The following is a 27,489-nucleotide window of genomic DNA, read 5'->3' as shown; positions in this document are numbered from 1 at the left end:
TCCTTCAAGAAACCTTTGCTTCGGCCAGTAAAAATTCCTGTTCGCAAGCAATTGCGTTCAGGAAAAATCATGGAGTATATGAAAACAACTTATTTTCCATCAGCCTCATTTCGAACCTTTCGCCGAATCTGCTCTTCCAAACTTTGATCTTTTGGACGGGGCTAGTCTACCTGTTCGCATTTTTGTGCAGGGATGCATGAGCAGCCGTTGTTGTAAACAAATGGGCCTATAGGAACGCTGTGGAAAATGCGGAGAGAATCATGAAAAGTTTTCCTACTGTGCAAGGACTCCGCATGATCTGTCGACAAATCCCGCATATAAACTATGTGGGGACAAAATGAAACATTCTTTTAGGGACGCTCCGATAATGCAAAAGAGCGCTACGCCATCGACAACGACTAATTTCTACGTTTCCTTGAACATTAAAGAGCGAGAGTATGACGATCCCATTGTGCGAAAATTTTCTAATGTGCCTATAAATTTCCGAAATAGAAAAATCAGTTTTCTCTTTTAAGCTTCCTCGTAAAGGCCTGAGAGTGTCCCTTGAAGTGTTACATTACAAAACCGAAGTAAGTGGTTTCTGGTCTTGTTAATCTTAGAAACTCCATTCCGGGTAATGAGAAGGCGCACACTTGGATTAGAATGATAATGAGATGGTGGACATTTATGCATTAGAAGGTGATATTTATGGAAGATCGCGTAGCTTCAACGAGTTTTTAAATATTGGCATTAGAAAATTGGCAAATTTCGTGGAGCGATAGAAGTTCAGGAATCCCAAAGGTATCAACAAACCTTGGTCCAAGAGAATGGATGAGGGTCATGACATCATTCGGGTGATATCTCGGGTCATTTACAATCATTATACGTAGAAGGCCCAACTCCGGCGTATTGAGGTTGTGGAGAGCGATCTCTGCGCTTGTGGTGGCGGTTATCGCGATATTAATCACTTTTTTTTCTTGAAAGTGCCCAACTTGAATTTTTGACGGTAGATAGTGAACATAATTACCTATCTTGGAAAATTTTTTCATCCAAATCAAAGATGGTTTTTTTTGTAAATCGACTTTAAATTTTTCAAATCGATTTTTTGCAGTGTAGAAGTCGATGAAGAATGTTTTCATTATTTTTATTAAAAAATTTGACTAATTTTGTGAAAATCACTCCTACAACATTTTTTGAAGGGTTTGTCATTTTTAGACTATAGCCATTTGAAAAAAAAAACAATTAACAAAGTTTGATCTTTGTCAAAAGACAGTCTAGATCATTTTTGGAAAAAGAAGTATGCGAAGTGGCTTTTTGTGACAAAGTGTTCATGTACAGAAAGTTTCATTAAAATCTGAGAGGGTGCTGCCAACATTTGTTCGATCTGGCGCGAAATTCGTCTGTGGCGAAAACATTTGCGAACAATTCCGAAATTTTTCAAAAATCATTTGATATAAGAAAAGTTTTTTTCGTTTTAATCCTTTGGATAATAGAATGTCTCCAATTATGAAAAATGTTTCTAACTCGTGGCAAGTGATCGGCAAGTGGCATGGCAAGTGATTAAACAATAAATTAAACGTAACGGTGATTTATTCTGAGAGAGCCAGATAGTCTGATGTGGTATTCTTAATGTCAAAACACATAATATTTTGTTTCGCCGTGTTACGAGGCTCACCTACCTACCACTATGCTTGGTCAATCGCAACACCAAGTGACAGACCCAAATTATCAACTTCAAATAATCCCAACTAGAATAACAACTGATCTAATATATCATTCATGCATCGAATTCATTCGGGCAAACTGCAATGTTTGCAACGTTTGCAACTGTTCTCCCACTATTTACCAGTCTGCAATTGACAGTCGACCGTCTGCATGCTAGAGCTACACGGACATGGCGTTTCTAAATGATTTATTACATATTGTTTAGACGGGTGGACATTTGGATGCTAACAAACCACTCCTCGTTGATTAGCTAAAGCTTCACTCCAGTTCGAGTTAAGTTTCGTCATACAGTGTGGGCTATCTAATTCGGAACGCCATCCCTCAGCATCGACTAGAACATATATTTCATAAGTACTACTACACATTAGTTTCTTCATCATGTTGCCCATGGAAATAGTCAGTTACTTTTTAAAGTTTATAATCCTTTGGAAATATTTGTAGAGTAGGAGTGTAATGTTTCACTACCAGTGAACATATCTGACAATCGCATACGCCTGTGTGGATACTGCATCCTACGTTGCACTGAATACTATCTCATTTGCATTTTGTTCTAGCTTTTATGTATCCATCAAACTGTTTGATCTTACCATCGAGTGATCATTCATTCCTAATACAGTCGACGCGTTCGCTACCCTACAGGATGGGTATCTTTTTATGCAATAAATAATAAAGTGTCCAATAGTTTCAACTGTTTTATTTTGGGGAAGTTGTTGTGATTGTTCTATTTCCAAAGCGATTCATCTGTTTGTCTGTGATGTATATATGTATTTAGTTTTTTTACCCGCTAAAGGCAACGAAATTAATTAAAATGTATTTTGTCTTCTCACGAAATCGCGTGGTAACAAATCCGAAAAGGGATGCCATATGAAATCACATTCAATTCAATGCCAACGACCAACGCTGTGCTCAGTGATATTTGAAAATAGTTCTCTAGATTCAAATAATCTTAAAAAAAGTGGAATTTCGACCACCCCCACTCAGTTAGAACTGCATATTGTATGATTTATGCAGTCGTTTCACGAAATAGAGTTGGTACCTCGCAAGACGCATCGTCCGACTGAGGATGGATACTTTCCAGAGTGCACGTTATTGTTACCAGCAGCCAACGTAAACCGTAGTGTTTCGGATTTAACCGTTTTATCGTTGAAGCAAATGGGCGAATATTCTCAGCGGAGCAGTTTGTTTTCGAGGGAATATTTCCGTGCAATCGTTATTGTCGTCATCATCCTCGCTGCGCTGTCGGTTTCGTACGTTTGACTTCAGGATACAATTGAGAGTTTAGTTCGTGGTCCTGCCAGTTTCATAATACTGGCTGTATTTCAGGACAGCTCGAGGGTTGAGTTAGCTTTTCTTCTTTTAGAATGTACATATGATATGAAGTGGGTGTTTCGCGTAACGTGTAATCAAAAGCGTGCTTGAAATCTTGTAAAATATTAATCACGATAATTACACCAGGCTGGTAACTATCTTTTGCGATCTTGTAACGAGAGTGATTTTTCAGAAAGAATACGATTCGGTGAAATTATTGTTTTCGATGGAGCAGTGTTTGATTGAATTTGTCACCCATTTAATTTTGCTGTCATTATAGAGAATTAAGTCGGATTTTTGAATTCACGTTGAAAATTGTGTTTTGACTTCGATTCATCAGTACCTTCTCGCACAAATTAGTTTTATTTAAATGTTCTTCTTAGGAAAAAACTGAGCATAGTTAGTATGATTGAGAAGTCTAATAGCATCAATGAAAAACCTGTTCTAATACATCTTGTGGTGCAACTGTTCCTGTCTCATTTAAGCTGTACGCACACGAGGCGACAGGACATACGCCACAAAAATATTCACAATGGATTCTGTTCTAGTTATTACAATGCGGCAACAGCAACAGACTTGAAATAGGTAGAACAAAATCCATGGTGAATATTTTTTGCTACATCGTGTGCGAACAGCTTTATCCAAACTATGGTTCAATAGCTGGTTATGTTCTTAATAATTGTGGAAATGTCTACTAGATTCTTAATTCGCTTGGCTCGTATGCACAAGCGCACGGCTGCCAAGATCCTGATGAGCAAGGTGTTGTAGAGGAGGGGAGGGGTGTAAGAGGATGGGGACAGATGTTTGGTGCAAAACCCATCCGCATATTATACTCTCTATACATCATTTGGACTTCATGAGGAATCGCACCTGCGCCACGGTAACGATCGACGGAAAGAACACGTTGAACAGTGCCAGCTGGGAGGCTATCGTCGTAGCCCTGCAAAGAATGTGGGTGTCGGACTATTTGTGCATGGTTCTGAAAAGTTACTTTCAGAACCGAGTACTAGTCTACGAGACCAACATTTTCCATAGGTCGATTAGGTTCGCGGCGACAATATCTCAGGGCTCCAATTGACTCAACGCTTTAGAATATAATCTACAACGGAGTGTTAACATCGCAACTGCCCAGGAGAGTCGAGATCGTCGGCTTTGCAGATGACGTTGTCCTGACAGTAACCGGCGAGATCCTTGAGAAATATGACGGTAGAGGCAAAAGGCCCCGTAGAAACCTTGATGGCTGATATCAAGTTACAACTGGCTTTTCACAAGACAGAGGTAGTGCTGGTCAGCAACTGTAAAAAATGCAGCGTGTCGTGATCAGCGTCGGTGAACACTCAATTCCATCGATGCGTGCGCTGAAATACCTGGGTGTGATGGTCGATCGATCAGATAAGTTATAACAGCTACGTCGAGTATGTATGTGAGAAGGCTGCGAGGACAACTAACGTATTGGCAAGGATCATCGGAAGAGCACGATGCAGAACGAGACGTCTCCTGCGGGTGTCTCATCCTCAATACTGAGGTATGGCGTATTAATCTAGGCTGCGTCTGTAATGAATTCAAAGCGGGAACGGACGAGGCTGACAAGCTCGTTTCGCCTAATGGCTGTTCGTGTCGCGAGCGCGTACAGAACGATATTGTCAGAGGCGGTATGCGTAATTTCCGGAATGATTCCCCATTCACTCTGGCTGAGGATGTGGAATTCTACCAGCGGAGGAATGCACGAAATGCAAGGAGACTGGTTAGAGTTGACTCGTTGGGTGAGTGGCAGCAAGAGTGGGACATCGCAGAGAAAGGAAGGTGGACCCACCGACTCATCCCAAATATGTCAGCTTGGGTGTACAGGAAGTATGAAGAGGTTGACTTCCATTTGACGCATTTTTTGTCCGGGAACGAATGTTTCCGGAAGTACATTCATCATGCATCGTGTGAACGTGCAACAGACGCCGGAATATGGTCTTCGAATGCCCTAGGTTCGAAGAAGTTCGAAGGGGTATGCCCTAGGTTCGAAGAAGTTCGAAGGGGTAGGGAAGTTGGCGAAGGGGCCAACAAAGCAGTGCCGTCAACTAGAAAGCTGCCGTGAAACAACAAATCGTGATCGACAAAAATTCCGCCACCGGAGAACTCTCCGTCGGAGTAGACTAGATCCACCGTCGGGGACCACTTAAGTTTCGGGTCATCGGGGCGCCAGCGAACCCGACGCCAGATTTCATCAGAATCGCCGGACCGACCTCGACATCATACCGGGTTGCTGGTGAGTAAGTACATCGAGTAGACTGTGTCGAACAACCAGCAGTGGCAACCAGTTGAGTCGGCTAGGTCCACCGCCGTGCACTAGATCGAGTAGATTGGGACGAAGCGGGGAGCTATATAGCTAACGAAAATAAGCATCGGGATCAGCATAAATGCACCGCCGAGGAATTCACAGTAGAGTAAATTCTAACGGGATAATTGGCTCACGAAAGAGACATCGGTACTGAGAGAAATTCTCCCCCAGGGGAACTCTCAGTCGGAGTAGGGTAGTTTCACCGCAGGATCTCGATAAAGTTGGGAGTTAAATGGCTCAAGAAAGCGGGTGTCGGTGTCGAGAAAAATTTCTCAGTCGGACTATCCGAGTAGATCGTGATAAGGTTGAACGGAAGCAGGAGACAAATGGCTCATGGAATCAGCAGCTAATCGGCTCACTGAGGCTAGAGCTAAACGGCCAGGTAATAGATGGATATGAAAAGCAAGAGAAGCGTCGAGAGTTAAAGGGCACAAAGATCGAGATTTTTCAATTGAGACTTTGAGCTGCGGAAAGCTCGTGAGCAATAGAAAAAGGTGCGGCAAAAGCACTATGACCCCCCCCCCCCTGCCGTCGAAGTAATACCTTCTTGTTGTTCCGTGGAAAAAAGGGCGAAAAAGGAGTAAGGAGTGTTTTAGTGGTTAATAGGGTTGTGGTACCGGTAATACCGGTACTGAACAACAGCCAGTACCGGTATTTTCGGTACTATACAATTTTTTATGACAAATATGTTAACTCTGCAGGGGAATCTGTTTCAAAATATCGGTCTGCAAGATAACGTTTATTTATATTAATTTTACTTCTAGATAAATCGTTGAGATAACACCTTTGCGTGGGAATGAGGTGGGGCCATCATCATAATAATTCTAGAAGTAAAAGTTTTATTAGCGACATTCTGATTGGTTTCCATTATTCAGTGGGTGGCGCGTAATAAGACTATGGTCTAAGTCATGTCTGTATTTGGTTTGCTCTTAAACCTTTATCTATAAAAGAACGAACAGCGATTTAGTAGCTAACACAGCTAAGTAGACTTGATGAACTGCTTCAAATGTGGCGATTTGTAATTATTGGTGATCGGAAAATTCAGCAAAACTCCATAGTTTACAGGAAAGCAAGGAGCTTTGATATGCATTAGAGAATAGTAGGCAAACGACATAAAGGTCGAAACCAATTTTCAAAAAAGCAAGAGAGGAAATGCGATTAACCTGCTCGGATTTACAGCCATTTTCGCTTTGATTAACTGTTGTTAATAGGGTTTCATATATTTACCATCTGTTCAAGTCGACGAAAGTCGCACCACTTAGCAATTATTGATTTCAAAGTGGCCTAGATTTCGAAATAAAAGAAGGTGCCCTATACGAAAAATATCTTCTGTGAAATGAGTCTTGCCATTCCGAAGCAATTAAAAACAATAAACATGTTTTTTGATCAGCACAAATCAATCATCTGAGAATAAGATCATCAGTTTGAGCATTCAATTTCAGTTTGAAGCTTTTTTCGATTTTTTTAAAAAAATATTCGAGTACCGGTACTTTACCGGCACTACCGGTACTTTACCGGTTCTACCGGTACTGAGGGCTTCAGTACCGTAGTACCGATTCTCGCCAAAAAGGGTCGGTACTGCGAACCCTAGTGGTTAAGCACGAAATTGAGCCCCACACAGTGCCAATACACTACAGGCCAGGGTTTGGGAGCATTTTGCGATCTCCACGAATTGAATCGAATGGTATGTGACACTCGGCCCTCCGGGCCTCGGTAGGAGAGTCAATGTTTTAAGTGGCCAATTACATAGCTTGGTTTTGCGTAATGAGTATGCAAAGAGTTCGGCACTGGTACCTTTTTGTGTTTTGCTTTCCAGGGATATGTGGGAAGGAGTGGTTCGGTCCAATTCGTATTCTACTCTACTACTATTCTACTGACAAAAACACCTTTAAGGACGCTTGAAAAATTTCTCATTACGTTTGCCACAAGTTCATATGGCCTACCAAATCAGGTAATTCGAAGAAAATATCGACTGTTTCATACGTTTGATAGGATATTCTACCAGCTAAGTTGCCCTTACCCGTGAAAAATTTATGTACTGCAAACTGCTTAAAATTCGTTTTGATGTAGGACACACCATCATTGACGCTGTATCGGTATTTCGTTAGCAGCGTCGTTTAGAGCATCCGGATCTGCTAGCGTTCCTCTCGATTTGGGAAGTTCAGCGTCTTGTACGTTTTCAATCCGAATTGTTTCTCGACCTTCCGGACGATACTTTGCGAAATATCAAGTTTTTTGGCCTAGTCCGGCGTAGAAATGTTTAGCAATGAAATGAATAATCAGCGTTCTCTTGGATTATTTCAGTTTTCCCAGTTATCGACCAGCTCTTGATTTGTGGTCTTGCTCACCATTCCTGGAAGTTTTGGAGGACCTTTGAGACGGTCGAATGATCTATGTTCATCAGTTTTCCCAAGGCGCGATGCGACGGTGCATAAAATTCTTTCACGAACGGATTACTGATTTTTTTCTATCTTGTCCGGAATCTCATTGACAACTGGTCGGTGTTAAGTCAGACCGGACTAAGTGACATTGTATTTATTTCGAAAACAACGAATTTAAAGTTTGAATCGCAGTATCCTTTACGTTATAATTCGAAATTATTTTTTTCCTTAAATCTAGCAAAAGTCGAACGTAGATGAACAAATTCTTTCTTTCATTTTTTTTTAAGATTTTGCGACTTAGTCCGGTCTGACTTAACACCGACCAACTGCACCTAGGCTTGGCCAACTGACAATTTTTGAGTGTCAGTGGGATCTCCCTGCAATTATGGAAAACGCTAAAGTCGGCCGCCAAATCCTTTTGACCTAGAAGAAGGGTAAATTACTAAACACTTTTGCCTTAGTACACATCGTTTGACTTTGTATTGCATTGTATTCAATATGTTGGAATAGTTGCTATTAACATCTAGGCTCTATCCCCATCCAGTAAATCTAGTCCGAGCATCTGTTCCGGAATCTGAGAAACCAGCCATTACATTACAATGAAAGCAGAATCCAAACGAGTCGTTTCTTTGAAACAATAGCCACATTTTCTCGGAGCTCCAGCTTCCGCAGAACATTCCATCGCGCTGTTTCGAAACGCACCAGATTGCATCCAGCTATTTGCCGAGTGAAGAAAACTTGCGGATGCAGTCACTCGGGTCGGAAATGAAATAAAACTATGCAAATGGAATCTCAAGTTTGGTTGTTTTATTTTTTTTAATTTAATTATAAAGAAAATGTTCAAAAACGAAATTTAATTACTCAATGTCTTCACTCGTGCATTGCGTCCTTGCTCTTCATGGTGCCGCGAATGTCGCGTGGCACGCGCATACATTTAATACCGGCGAAAGTTTTTGGGGAGCTACAACTTCCGAGAAGCCATCCTTTGCGATGGAAAACTTACAGTTTTGGGCACGAGCTACAAATTTATGTGTGTAAGTATACATATGTAAATCAGGATACTGATCATCAAGTAGAATTTGCCAAACAGGAGCCGACGGTGTTGAGAGGTGAATTTATTATTCTGGTCGAGAAATTTCATTGAACATGTTGTTTGCATCTCTTCGGATTTCTTTAAACTTTTGCCATGATGTGTGAAGGTGATGACGACGTAGGCGTTGATTTTAGTCAACAGTAAATCAAGGAGAAAGGTCAAGTATTCTGGTTTCTCTGGGGAGAAATTGTTGCCTAAACAAACTCCTTCCATCATCATGTTCATTGAACATAATTTATCTGCGTCATGCAATATTCCCTCGAATCAATTGATAGTCTCACTGGCACATTTCAACATTTCAATGATTTCGACACATGCCCCAAACTCGGTTGCGGTTAATTAATCATTTCTCTTCTTTTCTGTTTTAATTGCAGCTGACTTGACGCTTGGTACGATCCGCTATTAGTGCAGCCGTAAATACAGACAGACGGACACAGATAAATATTTAAACAAATTGGTGATCTCGATTCCGAGAAAAATAATTTGCGGTCAAGCCAAACAATTCGGAATTAGCGCGTGTGGCAAGAACAAACAGAAGCAGCAGCAGAAGCAATAGTAGTGAAATGGTTCAATTAGTGACGGCTGCTGCCGGAAGATGGCGGCTATGCGGTCGTATCGGGCCAGCACTATTCGCGTTGTTAATTATTTTCTTTACGACACTGGTGCCTGCCAGTAATGCGATGGGATGCCCGCTGAAATGTTCCTGCCGACAGCGTACGGTGCGGTGCGTCAAGCAGCAGCTCGATAAGATCCCGGAAATGCCACTCGATACCAGCATTGTGTAAGTAGGAAGGAGCGTCATGTTTCGGATTAAACCAGTTATTATGTTTTCGAAATATCTTGAGCTGGGCTGGGTAATCATTCCAATGTGTTGTGTTGCAAAGCGCCATGTGCTATTTTCCGTCCCTCCGATATCGGATGCGGAAGATTTTATTTAATATACTAAATTGTGTCTGTAGTAGCAGTTGTGCCAATGTCAAGAAAATTACATCATTTCAAGAAAAATGCAATATTATTTCCATTTACTTTTTATTGACAATGAGTGAGCAAATTTAAATACACGCGCGGTCCACAGAATTGAAGAATTGGATTCTATAAGATGTACTAGTTTGAATTTACAATTTTCTAGGACCAAAACCATAATTAGTTCCGTTGGTTTGTTCTATAGAAGTGTTGTAGTCGAAAATTTCATCCTAGCATACAACGAAACCTGATGCTTTATACATATATCAGGACTGATTATTGAAAATTGAACTTTCTTGGGTGTGCATTTTGAATTCATGGTGTTTAAGCAGCTTCCAAGTTTCATTAAAGATTGAACGTTCTAAGTATTTTACTAACATTTGGTTGATTGGGTTACAGTTATGGAACGTCAAGTCCCGCGAACGGATATAGTACATACCTATCAATTATTCTCTTTGCTTTTACCAACCTATCTAACAACCTTTCAACCGTATATTTTGTCACAGTATACCTGGGGGAGGACATGGAGTGAAGTCGATCTTTTGTCAAAGAAAGTTCGTATTCGGAACGGCGAACCATTCTGTTACGTGCACTCAATTCGCCTAATAAATCAAAACGTCGCCGAGGCACTCCTTTGCGAGTAACACCTAGGTGCACAAGCGGCTCCAGTCCATTGGGAAAGGGGGGGGGGCAGCTGTCTGACTAACTAGCACGTTATAATTGTAATATTCTTTCTTAAACTAAACATTTAATTTCATTGTAATCTTATTTTTATTTATAGTATTTGTACTAACGTTGACTACTATTAAGAAAGGATGTGGATTATTGGTTTAGCTATGACTAGCATAGGATAAGGGCATAAGGCTTGAATGGTGGTAATGGAATTTGATTGTAGCTTAACGGTACAACACTACACTGAACTAATTATCGTGATCAACTTGTTTATTGCCCTGCTGAACAGAGGGTATGGAGCTGGTCTCGTATGTCAGAGGCCTGCCAAATTTTCAGTGTCCGTATCGTAGTACTTGCCATGCATGTACACTGATAGAATATATTCGTAAATCGCTATGCATTAGTTTCGTACAGATGATTTTCATAAAATATACGAATTTTTCGTACATATTATGAATCGTTCGTAGTGCTATTGAAACACATTTATTTTTTATTACGAGTTTTTCGTGAAAACCACGAAACGACTTTCGTTGGCTTATTACGAAACAGCTTCGTTCGGCAAACGAATTGTTCGCTGCTATATACGAATATCTTTATAAAATTTACGATCACCATTCGTCGAACCGTTAACGTGAACAGAGCTTCAATATGAAGCCATTGTTGCTATACGCCAGATAATTGTTGGTCTCGATCTGACGACTTAGTAGCCGTATCCGTGTCCGCCGGTTTCAGGAAGATTTTCTAAACCTCTTCCTTTTCTAGTTGATCCAGAATCCGGAGGAGTACTTATTCAGCTGAGCCATCGCTCGATGGTTTTGCATGAATAATTTTGAGTTTTTCTCTGCCGGAGCAACGTAAAAGAATATGCTATTAAATACGAAAACTTTTCTTAGATGAACGAAATGAATTCGTGCGACCAACGAGATTGTTCGTAATATACACACACGTTTATTAAAATAAACAAAACATTTCGTTTCATTCACGAAAAATAATGTCGTTATCAACGATTAGATTCGTGCAATGTAAACCAGAGTTAAAAATAATCGAAGCTCTTTTTTGACTGCTGAAAATGAACCAGTTGCGACTCGCGGTGAATAGAAAAAAAATTCATTCAACTATCCATGTTATTCATTCAGTTGAATATCGTACAATATATTCATTACACTAATTATCTAGGAAAATGTTTTCAAATGCCGATAAAGCATATGAAACAACAATCATCATCGCTTACATTGTGCCAGGGCCTACTTTGATGCGTTTGATTCGTTGATGCACGGTCGCTTCGTGTAATAATCGGAGCCGAATGAAAATATGCATGGATGAATGGGCGGTTTGTTCGTTTGACGTTTTCAGCTGCGTCACTGAATATTGAAAATGAATGCGGCGGAATATGATCAATTTTCATTCAATGAATTTGAATATTTTTAACTCTGATGTAAACTAAATAAGTAAAATTTACGAAAACTTTCGTTCATCAAGTGGCCATGCCTTCGTACCACAATAAAATCGATTTGGCCACATCGATTTTTTTAAATAAAAAAAAAATCTATGTTGTCAAACATCGATCCCAAAAGATCGACTGAAAACAATAAGAGGATAATAAATACGAACACTTTTCTAAGATAAACGAAATGAATTCGTGCGACCAACGAAATCGTTCGTAATATACACACACGTTTATTAAAATAAACAAAACATTTCGTTTCATTCCGGAATAATAATGCCGTTTTCAACAATAACATTCATGTAATGTACACTGAATATGTAATATTTACGAAAACTTTCGTTCATCAAGCGACCATTACTTCACACCACAATCTTTTTAGTCATCAATAGAAGGGAGCAGGTTGAATTAAAATCGATTTTGCCAGATCGATCCTTTTAGTTAGTTGAAAAATCATTGTTGTCAAACATCGATCCTAAAATATCGATTGAAAAAATAATATGTTAATGAATACGAAAACTTTCCTAAAATGAACGAAATGAATTCGTGCGACCAACGAAATCGTTCGTAATATACACACACGTTTATTAAAATAAACAAAACATTTCGTTTCATTCACGAAAAATAATGTTGTTATCAACGATAACATTCGTGCAGTATACATTAAACGTGTAAAATTTACGAAAGATTTCGTTCGCCAAGCGGCCATTCTTCTTCATGAAATGAACGAAACCTACTATTTAGAATGCACGAAAATACTTCGTTGCAAAAAACGACGAATAAATTCGTGCATTTTATGATCGATTTCATTATCGTTAAGAATTTATATTATCAGTGTAGTACGGCTCAGATGCGGATCATCAACACACCGCGTTGCGCGTGCGATGTTTGTGCTGTAGGTAGTGTTTATTGGCTCACCCAACAGTGATGTTTCGTATCGACTTGAAGTTGCATATAACCATCGCTGGTGTGCAGTATAGGCGGAAGATGGCAATTCTAAAAATGATAATCGAGGCAGTTAAATCTGTATGTTAACGCTTTTTAGGAAGTTGTATACGAGGGACATATAGAGGAGATCGCGGCTTGTCAGTACACCTCGAACCGGGATATTGGGTGACCTTCCTCGAGCCCGAAAGGAATCAAATAGTTGAGATCTGGCGGAACAATACTCGACGCATGCCCAGACAATATGTTTGATATCGTGATAAGCGTTGCCACAACCGCAGATATCGCTATTTGAAAGCCCAATACGTCGGAAATGAACGTCTAACGCGTAGTGATTGGACATGAGCCGAGACAACACATGAACGAAATCCCGACCCACATCAATTCCTCTGATCCAAGGTTTCGTTGATACCTTCGATATAATATACTGTATTCACCGTCCTAGCTCTCTATTGCTCCAAGATTTTGCCAACTTTCGACCGTCCTCTGACGAGAGATATTGAAGAATTCTTTGAAGCAGATTGTCTTTCGTAGATGTTACCTTCTAAAGCGCCCGCCTTAGCTAAAGAGTCCACTTATTTATTACCTGGGACGGAGCAATGCGAGGGAACCCAAACTAAGGTAATCTTGTACGATCTTACAGACAAAGCACGTAGAGCTCCCATATTTTCGGTAGGCAGAGTATCAATAAGGGGGGGGGTGTACTGAATAGCAGCATCGTATGAGTCAAGTGCATGCAACTCAAAGCAATACGCAAACAGCAATCTTGGATTCGCTCCAGTTTGATAAAACAGGAAACAGAAACTCCCATACTCCATCACCGACAATATCGTTGTGTGGTACAGCCTGATAAGGTCTCCTTGGTGGCCACGGTTATTGTACGAATAAAGTTGATCCTTTGTTGGCACCTTTGTTTCATATACCTAATGTGACAGCCCCAGGTAGCTTTAGCATTGAACCAGGCCCCGAGATTTTTTTGCGGCAGAAGAACACACTGTTACCCCGTATTCTAATCTGGATAGTATCAATGATTTGTGTAATGTTAGTAAAGTTGGACGATCTGTGCCCCAACTAGTGTTTGATAGAGTTCGTATGATTTTCATGCTTCCATTAGTTCTTCTCTAATTGTTTTATATGTGTATTCCACGTAAGGCGTCTATCAACAATCAATTCCAAAAACTTACAAGTCTCCACGATATGTATTTTTTGACCATTTAGAAATAATAAAGGATCAGTTGAACAGGAAGTTTTGCGACAAAAATGTATTACTTTAGTTTTAAGTGGAGATAATCGAAAATCCGTTAAGTTACTCCAATGAGAGAGGTTGTCTAATAATGTTTGCCATAAAAGGGATCAGTAGAGCCTGGTGGAGCTAAGAGTTAAAAATTGAATCAGTCTATTGTCCACGGTGTTTCGAAATCATCTGATCGTCGGAAATCGACTGATCTGGATCGAACAATTCATTTGATTCAAGATACCAAACAAGTCGACGGTTTACTACCCCATGTTGAAGTCTATGGGGTAGTAAACCGTCGACTTGTTTGGTATCTTGAATCAAATGAATTGTTCGATCCAGATCAGTCGATTTCCGACGGCTGGTATACACAACCTGTACAGTAGGGTGGGACAAAAAATAGATTCCAGCTCCGAGCAACTTTTTGGGTACCATTTGGGTCCTAGAACATCTGTGCAAATTCTTAGCTTGATCCCTGAAACTATATTTTTGCGCCCATTGATTAAAGTTTACATGGGATTTTATATGGGAAAATGGACTTTCACAAAATAATTCCTCTAGGAGTCATCTATTGCTTCCTAAAAATAAACCGTTATGTGGTTTTTGTAGGAAATTTAACAAAGAACCAAAGTCTCGAAAACTACGAAACGATCTGACGCTTGAGTAAAAAGTTATTAAGCTGAAACCGATTGATGCTCTGATGATTGATAAAATATTCATTTTTTCTAGCACCACTGTTGTTGGCTGTCCAATTATATGCAATTTTGTTTTGATCTTCTCTTAATGTGTCTAAATCATTTATCTATACTGCTTGGCTACATCGCAAGAGTTTTGAGGGATAAATTGAGTCTTCTTTTGTACATAATAACAAAAAATTAAAGATTTTGTATATAATTCGACCGTCCGCAGCAGTGATGCTATGAAAAGTAAACTTTTCATTAATCTTTTAGGCATCAATCAGTTTTTGCTTAATAACTTTTTCCACAGGAATCAGATCGTTTCGTAGTCTTCTAGACTTTGTTTCCTTGACAATTTTCCTATAAAAATCAGACGTCTATTTATTTTTAGGAGTCAACGGCCGACTCTTGGAAGAATTAATTTGCAAAAGTCGTTTTCCCCATACGAAATCCCATGTAAACTTTAAACCGTGGGCGCAAAAATATAGTTTCACCGATCGAATTAAAAATTTGCAGAGTTGTTCTGGGAGCTAAATGGGATCCAAAAAGTTACTCGGAGCGAAATTTAATTTTTTTCATATAACCATGTCCCACTCTACTGTACAGTGTACACCTTCGTACAGGGCCCGTAGCCAGCAATATTGTTTGCCACCCGAAGCTTATCAGGGCGAATTTTCGAGATTTATTTCATGGCCGAATACCGATCCGTCACTACTCGAGAAATCTGCAGCAGATTCAAACACTTTTTCTCTTTGGTCCGGAAGAAAATCACAAAGGGCCCGGTGGCCGAGCTTGAATATACTTTGAGCCGGGAAGTCGATTTTGTTTCGATGTCCATCTCACTTTTAGATGAACCGCCGTCAGGGGAAGTCATTTTTGCACGGGTCTATTGCCCAGTGCACGTTAGTAGAAGAACCAAGAAGGGGAAACGTAAAAGAATACTTAACTTGTTTATGAAACGGTATCCAGACGGCTTACTAGAAGAACACTGCTTCACTGGTCACTGACCGGCTAACGGTACTCAGAAACAGATACACAAAAGAAGGGAAAAGATACTGAAACCTCGAAGAGGTGGAGGGTGCGCAAGATAACCTTGAACGCGGATTAGCACTATTCTTTGTCGCTATACACTACTCGGACTGGCAACAAAACACTTGTGTCTCGACCGAGCGCTCGAAAACGATTGAAAGTTTTGACTTTAGTCTACCTTTTGTTCTAAGTCGTGCCAATGTGGAGCACCGCAAAACGTGTAGTCAAAGTCGTTTTTAGAACAACCGTGCCCAGAGATTTCGAAAAGTTTCCTACATTTACATGTGATATTTGTGAATCCGTCTACAGAATTTCATACCATCTGATATGCAACTGCCTAGCAGTAGTGAAATAACGATTTCGAGTTTTCGGCCGTTCTTACATATACGATACCGCGTTCGGACGACTGAAACACAGAGATATACTAAAGTTTCTTATGTAATGCGGCAAAAAGCTATAGGCTTACTCGCAGGCGATTTGAACTATTCGTGAGTTTAACTTACCTCCTGTTTGTTTTTGTGCTGTTAATTTCCACCCAGTCAATTCTACTTCCTCCCTCCTCCTTTTCCTTCCCTTTCGCTCAGAAAATAGTGAGAAGACACGAAAAGGCACAAATTCCCGACTACTTACGAGGAACGTGCCATTTGAGCCAACATATTCTGATTCTTGATTTCCGATAGCGTCAATCCGACGCTGGTTTAGTCCTGTCACTAAGTTAGTGTCGGATTCTGATAAGACAAAATCAAAACTAATCCAATTTTCAGAGCTCATAATACCATAATCAGTTTGATTTTGGATTTTTAATATTTACCGTAAACCGGGGTGACATTGATCACTGCCGAGCGCATCTTATGAAGGCCAACCAGAGCTTCTGATCGGTCTCAACATGCTTTCGCGCCGATGGAAGTGATGATAGGTACCGTCATTGACCCGATTGCAAACTCGGATAGACAGTATATGGTCCGAATCAAACGAGCCATACTGAAGAGAAAGGGTACGTATGCTTGCATCATGATGTAACCAACGAAGACATATATGGTTTGATGAAAAGCTATTACGCTTTAGAGGAATCTGTGGCAGTAACGGCTCAAGAATCTGCAGAGGACAAAAGAACGATGGAGATTATGGAGCGGACCACGAAACACATCGGAGAACGGTTCCAGACCGGTTGGGAGGAGAACAGTCCGCGATTTGAGAGTATTCAGATGGCGCAGAGGAGAAATTTGCAGCTGGAGAGGAAGTTAATGAAAAATCCGGAATTATACACGAAAGTGCGAATGCATATCGAGGAATATGTGCAGAAGGGATACGCTCACTTGGCCACAAAAGAGCAGCTGGAGAATACCGAGGCAGGGAAAGCGTGGTACTTGTCGATAAATGTCGTGCTGGAACCGAAGAAACTGGGAAAGGAGAGTATCGTCTGAGATGCAGCGGCGACGGTGCAAGGTGTTTCGCTCAATAGCAAGCTGCTGAAGGGACCAGATCTACTTGTACCGTGGCAGTAATTACCGGGTTCCGAGAGCGGAGAATCGCATTCTCAAGGAAATGTTTCATCAGCTGAGGATTATCAAGGAAGATCGTCAAGGTCAACGATTTCTATTTAGATCCAATTCCGAAGAGGATTATATAGTTTACGTGATGGATGTAGCTATATTTGGGTCGACCTGCTCGCCGAGTTCCGCCCAATTCGTAAAAAATCAGAACGCTGAGGAGAATGCAAGCAGCCGATGCTATAATCAATCGGCATTACGTTGATGATTATTTCGACAGTGTCGACACAACTCAAGAAGCAGTGCAGAGGGCGAACTGGGTTTCGAATTCTCAAGAGGTACTACGAAGCGTGGGCGAAGACAAACCGATCGCAGCAGTTCATTTTAACCAAGACAAGGAGACATTGCGAGAACGAATGTTAGGCCTACTTTGGAACCCTAAACTCGACGGATTTTCGTTTTTTTACGAGACAGCGCGAAGAGGTTGATCAAGATTTACATGGTGGTAAGCGACCGACGAAAAGAATTGCTATGAGCTGCGTTATGGAGTTCTCCGACCCTCGGGGGCTACTGTCGTTATTAACAATTCACGGAAAGGTTGCCCTACAACATTTGTGGCGAAAGGGTTGTGATTGGGACGGGTGTATGGTCTATCTACGTGTGCTCATCAAAGGCAGGGTTCAACGCAGTTTAGTTATATCTCGTGCAAAGATAGCCCCACTCAAACAGCAATCAATTCCTTGACTAGAACTTAGGGATCATCCATAAATGGCGTAGCATTATATGGGGGAGGGGGGAGTATTGCATTTTGTGATGATGTGTGACGACAGGGGGGTAGGGGGTCATGTCATGCTACGTAGCTTTTTTAAAGGGGAATAACTAACATCGTTTTTTATTTTTTTTTTAATTTTACGGTGACGAGGGGGGGGGGAGAATTACCGTCAAGCTACGTAATTACCAAGGGGAGTATTTAGAGGTTTGTGACGAAATGCTACGATAGGGGAGGGGGGTGTTAAAAATCACTCAAAAAATGCTACGACATTTATGGATCGTCCCTTATGGCAGCGTTGCTCGGTGCCCGGATGTATCGAACGATTGAGCGAATGCCTACGCTGCACATTTCCCGCTGCATTCTTTGCACTGATTCTCGCACGATTTGTTTTTGGCTCCAGTCCGATCAGTGCAAATATAACCAATTTGTAGCGTTTAGGGTGGGAGAGATCTTGGATTTGACTCAGGTAGTGGATTGGCGTTGGATACTAGCTAAACTAAGCATAGCCGACGTACTGACCAAGTGGGGTCGCGGTCCGCCGTTACAAAGCGACGGTTAATGCAGGCACGTAGCCAGAGGGGGGGCTAGGGGGCTAAAGCCCCCCCCGAAACTTTTCAAAAATAAATTTAAGAAGCAACATGTTTTTCGGTAACTCGTAAAAAAATTGTATCTTGTTTGGTTTCAACAAATTAATGGGAGAATGGTGAGGAAGATTGCTATTTCGAGCCACCGAAGACATCGGTCACGATATCTACTCAGTATGCCGAGTCTGATAACACACTTCCTTTCATATTGTGTGACTCGTCGGAAGAACAAAAGAAACTGTTACTTTAATTCTTGCTGGGGTGATCCGTCGGATGATTGAATCGTAGAAGCAAGAAGTGGTGCTCCAGCCAAACGTGGAGGCTATTGACTTCTGGAATTTTTGCATAACCGAATTTCATGATGGGGAATATTTGCTGAAGGTGAAAATAGAGGTTATGCTTACGAACATCGCCTTTAACGAGTTCTACCTTGTCAGGCATTCAGTACTTATGTTACTCAACAAATTAGCCTAGGCGAAACCAGTCATTTTGCAACTTGTAATACGTGGTTGATTCTCATATATATGGATGATGAGAAAATCAATGTTCGTCTACAAGATCTGATACCTCTTACTTGAACCGCGGGCGAACGACCAGGAGGTTAAAGCCCCAATAAACAAACTTAACTTCTTTGAACCGTGGCCATTAAAAGATTCCTGTCACATTTGGAAAAAATGTAATTTATTATAAAGGACACATCTAGGAATTAGACGGGTAGGGTCAGCTAGGATTTCGTCCTAGCTGACCCTGCATGCACAAAACGCAATGCGATAATATCACGTTACATCTTTGCACATCCATAGTCTCCAATACGATTACCTGGAAAACAAACAATTGCCAAATTTGTGGCTGCTGTTCATATAATATTGACGGCAAAAACTGCGTCTAGTATCTCAAAATTAACAGTCAGCATCATCATTGAGGAAGTCGACACTGGTGGCCCGTAAGGGGACAAAACAAAAATGAAATCAGATATTCGCGAACTGCCATGTCCATGGCAGTTACCACGATAATAATACGGAAGTGTACAAGATAGATATGAACGACCACCAAGACGCGGTTGGTTATGAAAAATATTTCTCAATCAGTAAACAGGTCAATCGCACGAGATCTGTTGGACAACCATTAGCGTTTTATCATTTTCATTGTTTACATCGTGGAAATATATTAAAGACTCAAGGCTTCATTTAGCTAATGCATTGAACCGACTCAAGTAAACGAATTGTATAATAAAAAATTAGAAGTTTCATAGAAAACTGAGTACAAAAACTGTCCCAAAATTAACATTTATCGCTAGTAATGGTATCTAACAAAACTCATTTTATGCTAGATATTGGCCTGAATAAAGAAAGTTAGTTAAATCATACGCAAATTGAATTTCTGTAATAGATTAGAGCAATGTGCGCTTAATATAAACGTCAAGCATCTTCCAAACTGTTTTCTTACATTCTTTAGCTAAAAATAATTGACACGTATTTTTTGGTTTGGCTAAATATTATATTTTTTTCAAGTTATTCGCTTTTGAACTTTTGAAGTCTACAAAATTGAACATTTTTCAATCACTGATAACTCGGAAACGACTCGATATATGGAAAAAAATATTAAATAAAAAAGTTGCGGTTTCAAATAAGCTTACCAAAAAAAAATCACAATTTTTTTGTTATATAACTTATGAAATTTGCAATTACTTGAAACAAATTGAATTTTTTTAAGGCTGGACCAAATTTTTTATATTTATTATTTTCTTTAAGTATTAAAATCGTGTTAAAAAGATTGTGTAAAAATTTGGCAGGGGAATTCTTTGCGAGATATTACAATAAAACATAAAACATGGCAATTTTACACTAAACGCCCAGCGAAAGGCCTGTTATAACTGAAATGTCTCGTAACACTTCGAGTTCCATTCTGAATTTTTCACATAATCTTCTTAATATAGTTATGTAATCAAAATAAATTTGATTTCGGGGGACTTTAGAAAATATTTGCTTTTAACATGAGAATACCCCCAAAAAAGTCTTAAATTTGCAGAATGCGAGTCATTCCACGATATACAACTATAATTTTAGTTCCCTTCAATTTTTTTGCACTCTTTAGCTGAAAATTATAGACACGATTTTTTTACTTTGGCTGAATTTGACTTTTTTCAAGTTATGAGTTTTTGAACTTTATAAAGTACTAGCTAATACCCATCGCACGTTGATGCGACTTTCAACGAAATAGGAGGAAACCATAAGTTGTTCCGAAGCGCCTTCTTGTAGGCAGATAATCCCCACCAATAGCACACAAACACGCTCCATAACAAATTCCTACTATGCATAAATGTTTACGGCAATTGGTTAAGCCGTTTGGGAGTCCATAAATCACATACATACAAATATCGACTTTTAATAATATAGTGATTTTTTAAAGTTTTATAAATTTAATAGAATTGGACATTTTTTATTCCCTCATAACTGAGAAACTATTAGATTTCTGGAAAAAAGCATTAAATAATAAAAGCTGCGTTTTCGGAAGATCTCGGCGGATTTTTTTTGTAATATTTGTTTTTGTTAAATAATTTATGTATTATGCAAATATTAGTAACAAATTTTTTTCAGGGTGGAGCCAAAAAAATCTTTTTTAGCTTTTTCAAATAATTTATAATTATATCGAGAAGATTGTGTACAAATTTCAGAAAGAAATTCGAAGTATTTAGGAGATATTTCAATTACAATAGGCCTATCACTAGGCGTTTGGTGTAAAATTGCCTTGTTTTAATTTTATAATTGTAATATCTCGCAAAATATTTTGATATCCACTCCCAAATTTTTGCACAATTATTTTAACATGATTTTTAATATTTAAAGAAAATAATAAGTAAAAAATTGGTCCAACTTTAAAAAATTCAATTTGTTTCAAAGAATTGCAAATTTCATAAGTTATATAACAAAAAGAAATTGCTATTTTTTTCAGTAAGCTCACAACTTTTTTATTTAAAATTTTTTTCCATATATCGAATCGTTTCCGAGTTATAAGTGATTGAAAAATGTTCAATGTTATAAACTTCAAAAGTTCAAAAACTAATAACTTGAAAAAAAATCATATTCAGCCAAAATAAAAAATACGTGTCAATTACTTTAACTAATGAATGCAAGAAAAAAAATTGGAAGGAATTCAAATTTTGATTGTAAATCAGACGTGGAATGACCCATATATTTTGATCCTATTGATCACCAAAGATCCTCCTTCCTAACTGGGGTATGCCAAAAAATTATGTTAGCATGATGCATTAGAACTGGTAATAGTTACAGGACGCCAGATCAAGAAAATAGAAGTTGAACCATCTGCAATTCGTTTGCTAAATCAGAAGATTTTGTGCAGATTTCGACATTCTCTTCGATCGAACATTTTATGGATATTTTTCTACTCATTTCGATTTAGCGTCATCTACACCTTTTAAACGTGTAGCTTAGAACACCTTGCGTTTTCCAGCACCGTCAAGGATTGTCATATTCGGTTAGCGCATAAATACTGAGAACTCTAGAATATCCATTGTTGCAACGAGAGTAAATTGTAACTTGTAAATAAAAATAAATAATAAAAATCAAATTAAACATCAATAATTCGTTGATGTACTATAGCCTTTCTTGTGACAAAGAACATGGATTGCCTTAGATTTGGCTTTGTTTTCATTAAGAACTTTTCAAAATTTCGTTTAGTTTCTAGTGACAATATGAAGTAATTAGAACTAAAAGCTTTATGCAGGGGCGGGTAAAGCGTAGTTGGTAAATTGATTACCTTTTACGCAGCTCATCACGGTTCGTTCATCAATCCCGCACATGTAGGGTTAGAAATTTTTCTTAAGAAATTTTCTAATCCAAAAAGAGGCGAATAACCATAAGGTTAAAACCTGTATAATCGAAATAAAAAAGCTTTATACAATAATTTTTTAAGCCCCTCCCGAAATAAACTCCTGGCTACGGGCCTGGGTTAATGGTTTCTGGGTCCGAAGATGCCAGAAGAGTTGTTTTGTTTCATGAGGTCATGAAGCGATTTCGAAATGGAATAGACTGCTGGGAGTGACCGCCACAGTGTTGCGGTTTATCAGAAATTGCAAGCCCAAGAAAAAAGAGTTGCCGATAGTGACAGCAAAAGCAACGACGAAACAACAATTAATGCTGAAGACTGCACATCCTGCAGTACAAACACCGTTGCAGAAAAATGAGCTACTGCAAGCGGAGAAAGTATTGTGGAAACAAGCACAATGGAACAGTTTCCCCGATGAGATGAGCGTGCTTATAAGTAACCTACAGTTAGCCCCTGGCCAGAAAGCAGAACGAATCCCGAAAAGAAATTGCCTATACAAATATTCGCCGACGCTCGACGAAGATGGCGTACACGAGCAATTTGGACATGCGAATAGAGAAACAGTGTTCAACGAGATCCGAAAGATCTAGAGTAGCCAGTGAATGCGTATGGTGCAAAGTTTATCGGTGCATTCCACATACTCTGCGCAAGGCCCCCCGACAGCTCAGCGTGTTACGCCTGGAAAACGTCCCTTCAATTCTGTCGGCGTGGATTACTTGGTCACTGTGGAGGTGACGGTTCGACGTCGAAAGGAAAAAAGGTGGGTCGCCGTCTTTACTTGCTTAGCGGTGCGCGCAGTGCACCTAGAAGTGGTTCAGTCCCTTTCAACGCAGTCGTGTCTCATGGCACTAAGCAGATTTGCCAGTAGGTATGGGAGGCCAGAAGAAATATTCTCCGATAATGCGACTTGTTTTCGAGGAGCGTGGAACGACACGGTAAAGGTAAACGCCAAATCAACAGAAAATGCGCCGAGGAATTCGTCAGTTCAACAACTGCCTGGGATTTCTATCCTCCCGACACCCCGCACATGGGCGGTGTTTGGGAACGAATGGTGCGGTCTGTAAAGGAATCGATGAAAGCGCTGGATAACGGAAGAAAACTCACTGATGAAATCCTGAAAACTACGGTTGCAGAATCATCAGATAAGATCAACACGCGTCCACTCACGTACAAGTCTAAGGAACCCGCAGGCGAGGAAGCACTAATGCCAAACCATTTTCTGCGAGATGCAGTGACCAGTGTGGATCTCCAGGTGGAACCAGTGAGTGCAGCGGAGGCTCTACGAAACGTTTATTAACGCGCGCAGTACCTAAGCGACCGTATGTGGGAGCGTTGGATCACTGATCTCGATCAGCAATCGCTGCAAATGATTTGACGATAAGCGACAGTTAGTTTTTCTGGTGGATGGGAAAATTCGGAAGAATTGGAAGCGTGGAAAGATAGTAGAAGTGTTTCCGGGAACAGAGGGGACCATTAGGCAAGTCAGCGTGAGGACAGCAGACGGAAAGCTATATCGCCAGGAAGCGGTTAACATTGCGGTAAGGGAGATAGGTTAAGGTAAATCCGGAACAAGAAGCAATGCCGGAAGTTACGGGTCGGGGTCTGTTGCCGCAGACTGAACCTGCAAGCGTAGCATCCCTCGGTCGATGGTGACGTTTTGGTTTTCGCAACTAGCTCCCGCCCGTTGTGTCCATGTGAGAACTTCCAAAAACAGAAAAAGTTCACCTGTGGTTTGTGCTATATTGTTCCCAGAACCTGCCATAGGAAAGATTTCGGAATTATCTCAATACTTACCGTATACTTACCGTGAGTAATCTGAAAAAGAAAAATTTAAATTATAATTCATAATATGTACTTACCTTAAAATTTATAAATACTTACCTTACCTAGGAAAAACAGAAGTAGGAAAGAGGAAAGAAGGATAGTTGGAAAGCTGATCGGGAAAGTAGTTAGTGAGGGAGGAAAATTTGAAAGTGAGAAAATATACAATAATATATAAATACAGAAGATGAAATTTAATAAAAGTTTATATAGTTTTAGCCTGCATAGAAAAGGTGCTTGCTCATTATTTCTTACCGTTCGGGTACGACCGAATAATTTTTTTTCCGATTTTCTTGATTATATTTAAAATCAATTACCGCAGTCTATGGTGAACCGATTCAAGTTAAACTTTCTATATTTGTTTATGACATACCAAGGTCTCAATTGACACAGGTTTGAGCATTGGAACATCTGTCGAATTAGACCACCGCTCTAAGATAAAAATTACGGATTATTTTTACTTGTATACAAAGAAACAATTGGTCGGTGTTAAGTCAGACCGGACTAAGTGACAAAATATTGATTTCGAGAAAAACGAGTTTAAAGTTTGAATCGCCGCATCCTTTACATTATAAATGGAAATTTATTTTTTCCATAATTCTTGTTTATTGTTAAATATATCAAATCTGTCAAAAGTCGAATATAGCTGACGAAATTCTTTATCCAGTGCTATCATTATCTCATTTTTTGATGTTTTGCGACTTAGTCCGGTCTGACTTAATACCGACCAATTATTAAGCACAGTTTATTCTCTCCCGAACGATTTGAGCATGAGCATGATGACCGTACAATTCGTAGTTGCTACTCCGTGATTGGCCAGAACAAGCGAAATTGCACAGAGAATCAACGAATGAGGCCTGGGAGTAGCTATCCATCCTCAATGTGCAAGTTTCGAGAGTTCTATACTTTCAAATGCCAATAACGGCGCCGGCCACGTCCTTACAGTCATCGGGGAAGGAAAGGAATGTTAGTGTAGCAAACGTTGTTATGGAGACCGTGTATACCTCTGCATCTCCACGTTTGTCACGGGAAGGAGTTTTTGTTAGTGGGGTGGGGTAAAATCTTACATAAATCTGGATTCACCTTGATAAGTGATACGATCTATGCAACTTTCAGAAGTATTATCGTTTATTTGTTGCTCTGGGCAGCCGGCTGCCGAGAATTTAATAGAGTTATCGTTTGTTGCATTAATTCGGAAATGCTCGGTTTGTAAAAAATGTAACTTTAACTCCGGACAGCCGACTGTCGGGAGTGTTACTTAGTTCTAATTGAATTTTTTCAGGCGGCAGGTGAACGAAAATTACAATAAAATGAAGATGATAGTATAATAAGCAATGAAACGACAACTATGAATTACTTTTTCTCCACTAACAGTTGAATGAAATGCTGACTCTAATGCAATAAATATTATGCTGACTTATGGGTTATTATGCTGACTGAATTTCACTTTAAACGGTATAAAATAAGCCCTACCTAAGTACCTAAAACGACCGAGTTTGTGTGTCGGACATGCAATCAATGACGCGCGCTTACAGTTTTCACGCTAATTACTAGATATTTTTCTTTATTTTTTTATGTGTCATAACGGCGACGAACATCGTTCCGTACGTAACATGTTAACCTTCTAAAATCGAGGTTATAGTCCTTTGCTTCCGCGCGTGGTTCAAGTGTTTGTTACGATTCGACGGTCTGGAACGTATCTTGGAAATAGAAACAAAAATCGAATATGAACTAAAAATCGAAAAGAAATATCTACCCAAAAGATTACAATTTCAACTGCCTCCCAAGCCTCATAGTAAACTTACTCCAGGGTCCCGACTTGGCGATACGCTCTTTATACTCTATCCAATTTACAAATGCATTTTGTTGCATTCTTTGGAAGTCGTTTACTTTGAATAGCCTGATGTTTCCGACAGAAAGATTCAACCACGTGTCGTTGAGCGGATTATTGCATCCTAATGACACTACCCTCCAATAAAACTAAAAGCAAGAGAGTCTGTTAAGTCATCAAAACACTAAAACCACACCTATACATCGATTCACCCCCGTCGCCTCCATCTCATTCGAAGATCCCAAAATCATGAGCTATCAATCACAGTGCAAACCGTTCCACGTCAAGCTATGCTAAACAAAGAGAGCATGACCGCAGAAAACGGACATAGTTAGCATGGAAAAATATAGTTAACATTACTCCGTAAGGCGAAACAAAGTCATGTGTTCGGACTTCGTTCGAACCGGACTTGATCACCACCAGCCATAAAAATGTTTGGACAGATAGTGACTGAAGCTGGAACTCCAACTTAACCCCGGGGTGAAGCAAAGACTGCATTCGTGTATAACTGGGCAAACACCCCGTAATCGTCCAGCAAACATTTCCGAAAAGAATAAACTAAAATAGACACTTCTTCCCGTTCAACAAACTTATAATATAAAATTTTTAATTTTTCTGTTACATATATAAAACAGTACGAAAATTTTCGAAAAATGTTATATAATATCAGTGAACTATAAGCGAGACAGGAAATACTATACTGATCAATTATACCAAAGAAACACTCATACCGAGAACAATAATTGGTCGGTGTTAAGTCAGACCGGACCAAGTGACAAAATATTGATTTCGAGAAAAACGGGGTTAAAGTTTGAATCGCAGCATCCTCTACGTTATAATTGGAAATTATGTTTTGCCATAATTCTTGTTTATGGTTACATATTTCAAATATGGCAAAAGTTGAATGTAGCTGAAGAGATTCTTTATCCAGTGTTGTCATTATCTCATTTTTTTATGTTTTGCGACTTAGTCCGGTATGACCCAACACCGACCAATTGTCCCTGCAATTGTAATACCTTTTCCACATACATTATGTAACATCATACTCGACTGATACTGTCGAATTTCGTCATGTTCGAATATCGACTCTCAGTGTCCACACTTAACTACACTGACAAAACATTAGCTGCAAATGTCATACGTTTCACACACTCCAAATCTAGTGTTAACGCGCCCTTATTCATCTCATTATTTATTCTCTCCCTGAACGATTTGCAGATTTACCAAGAAATCTCGGAAGCATTTTAAATTTGAAATATTAACACTTTTCTGAAATATTAACACTTTTCTACTAACATGCCATCCTTTTTAAAATAGTGGAATGATGTGTCTTCTTCCCCCCAAGCCACCCCCTGGAACCGACAGT

General features: G+C 39.7%; 1 protein-coding gene across 2 annotated transcripts in view; it reads left to right on the top strand.

Annotated features, from left to right (window-relative positions):
* Window positions 1–27,489, top strand: part of LOC131692429 (peroxidasin) — a 466,662-nt gene that overhangs the window by 11,543 nt on the left and 427,630 nt on the right. For both annotated transcript variants that reach the window (XM_058979473.1, XM_058979472.1), the window contains exon 2: window positions 9,190–9,596. In XM_058979473.1, the coding sequence (XP_058835456.1) occupies window positions 9,379–9,596 (218 nt within the window). In that variant the 5' untranslated portion in view covers window positions 9,190–9,378. The remainder of the gene's footprint in view (window positions 1–9,189; window positions 9,597–27,489) is intronic.

The sequence above is a fragment of the Topomyia yanbarensis genome, chromosome 3, assembly GCF_030247195.1.
Source record: "Topomyia yanbarensis strain Yona2022 chromosome 3, ASM3024719v1, whole genome shotgun sequence".
NCBI classification, from domain to species: Eukaryota; Metazoa; Arthropoda; class Insecta; order Diptera; family Culicidae; genus Topomyia; species Topomyia yanbarensis.
This window is presented reverse-complemented; position numbering and strand designations above follow the sequence as displayed.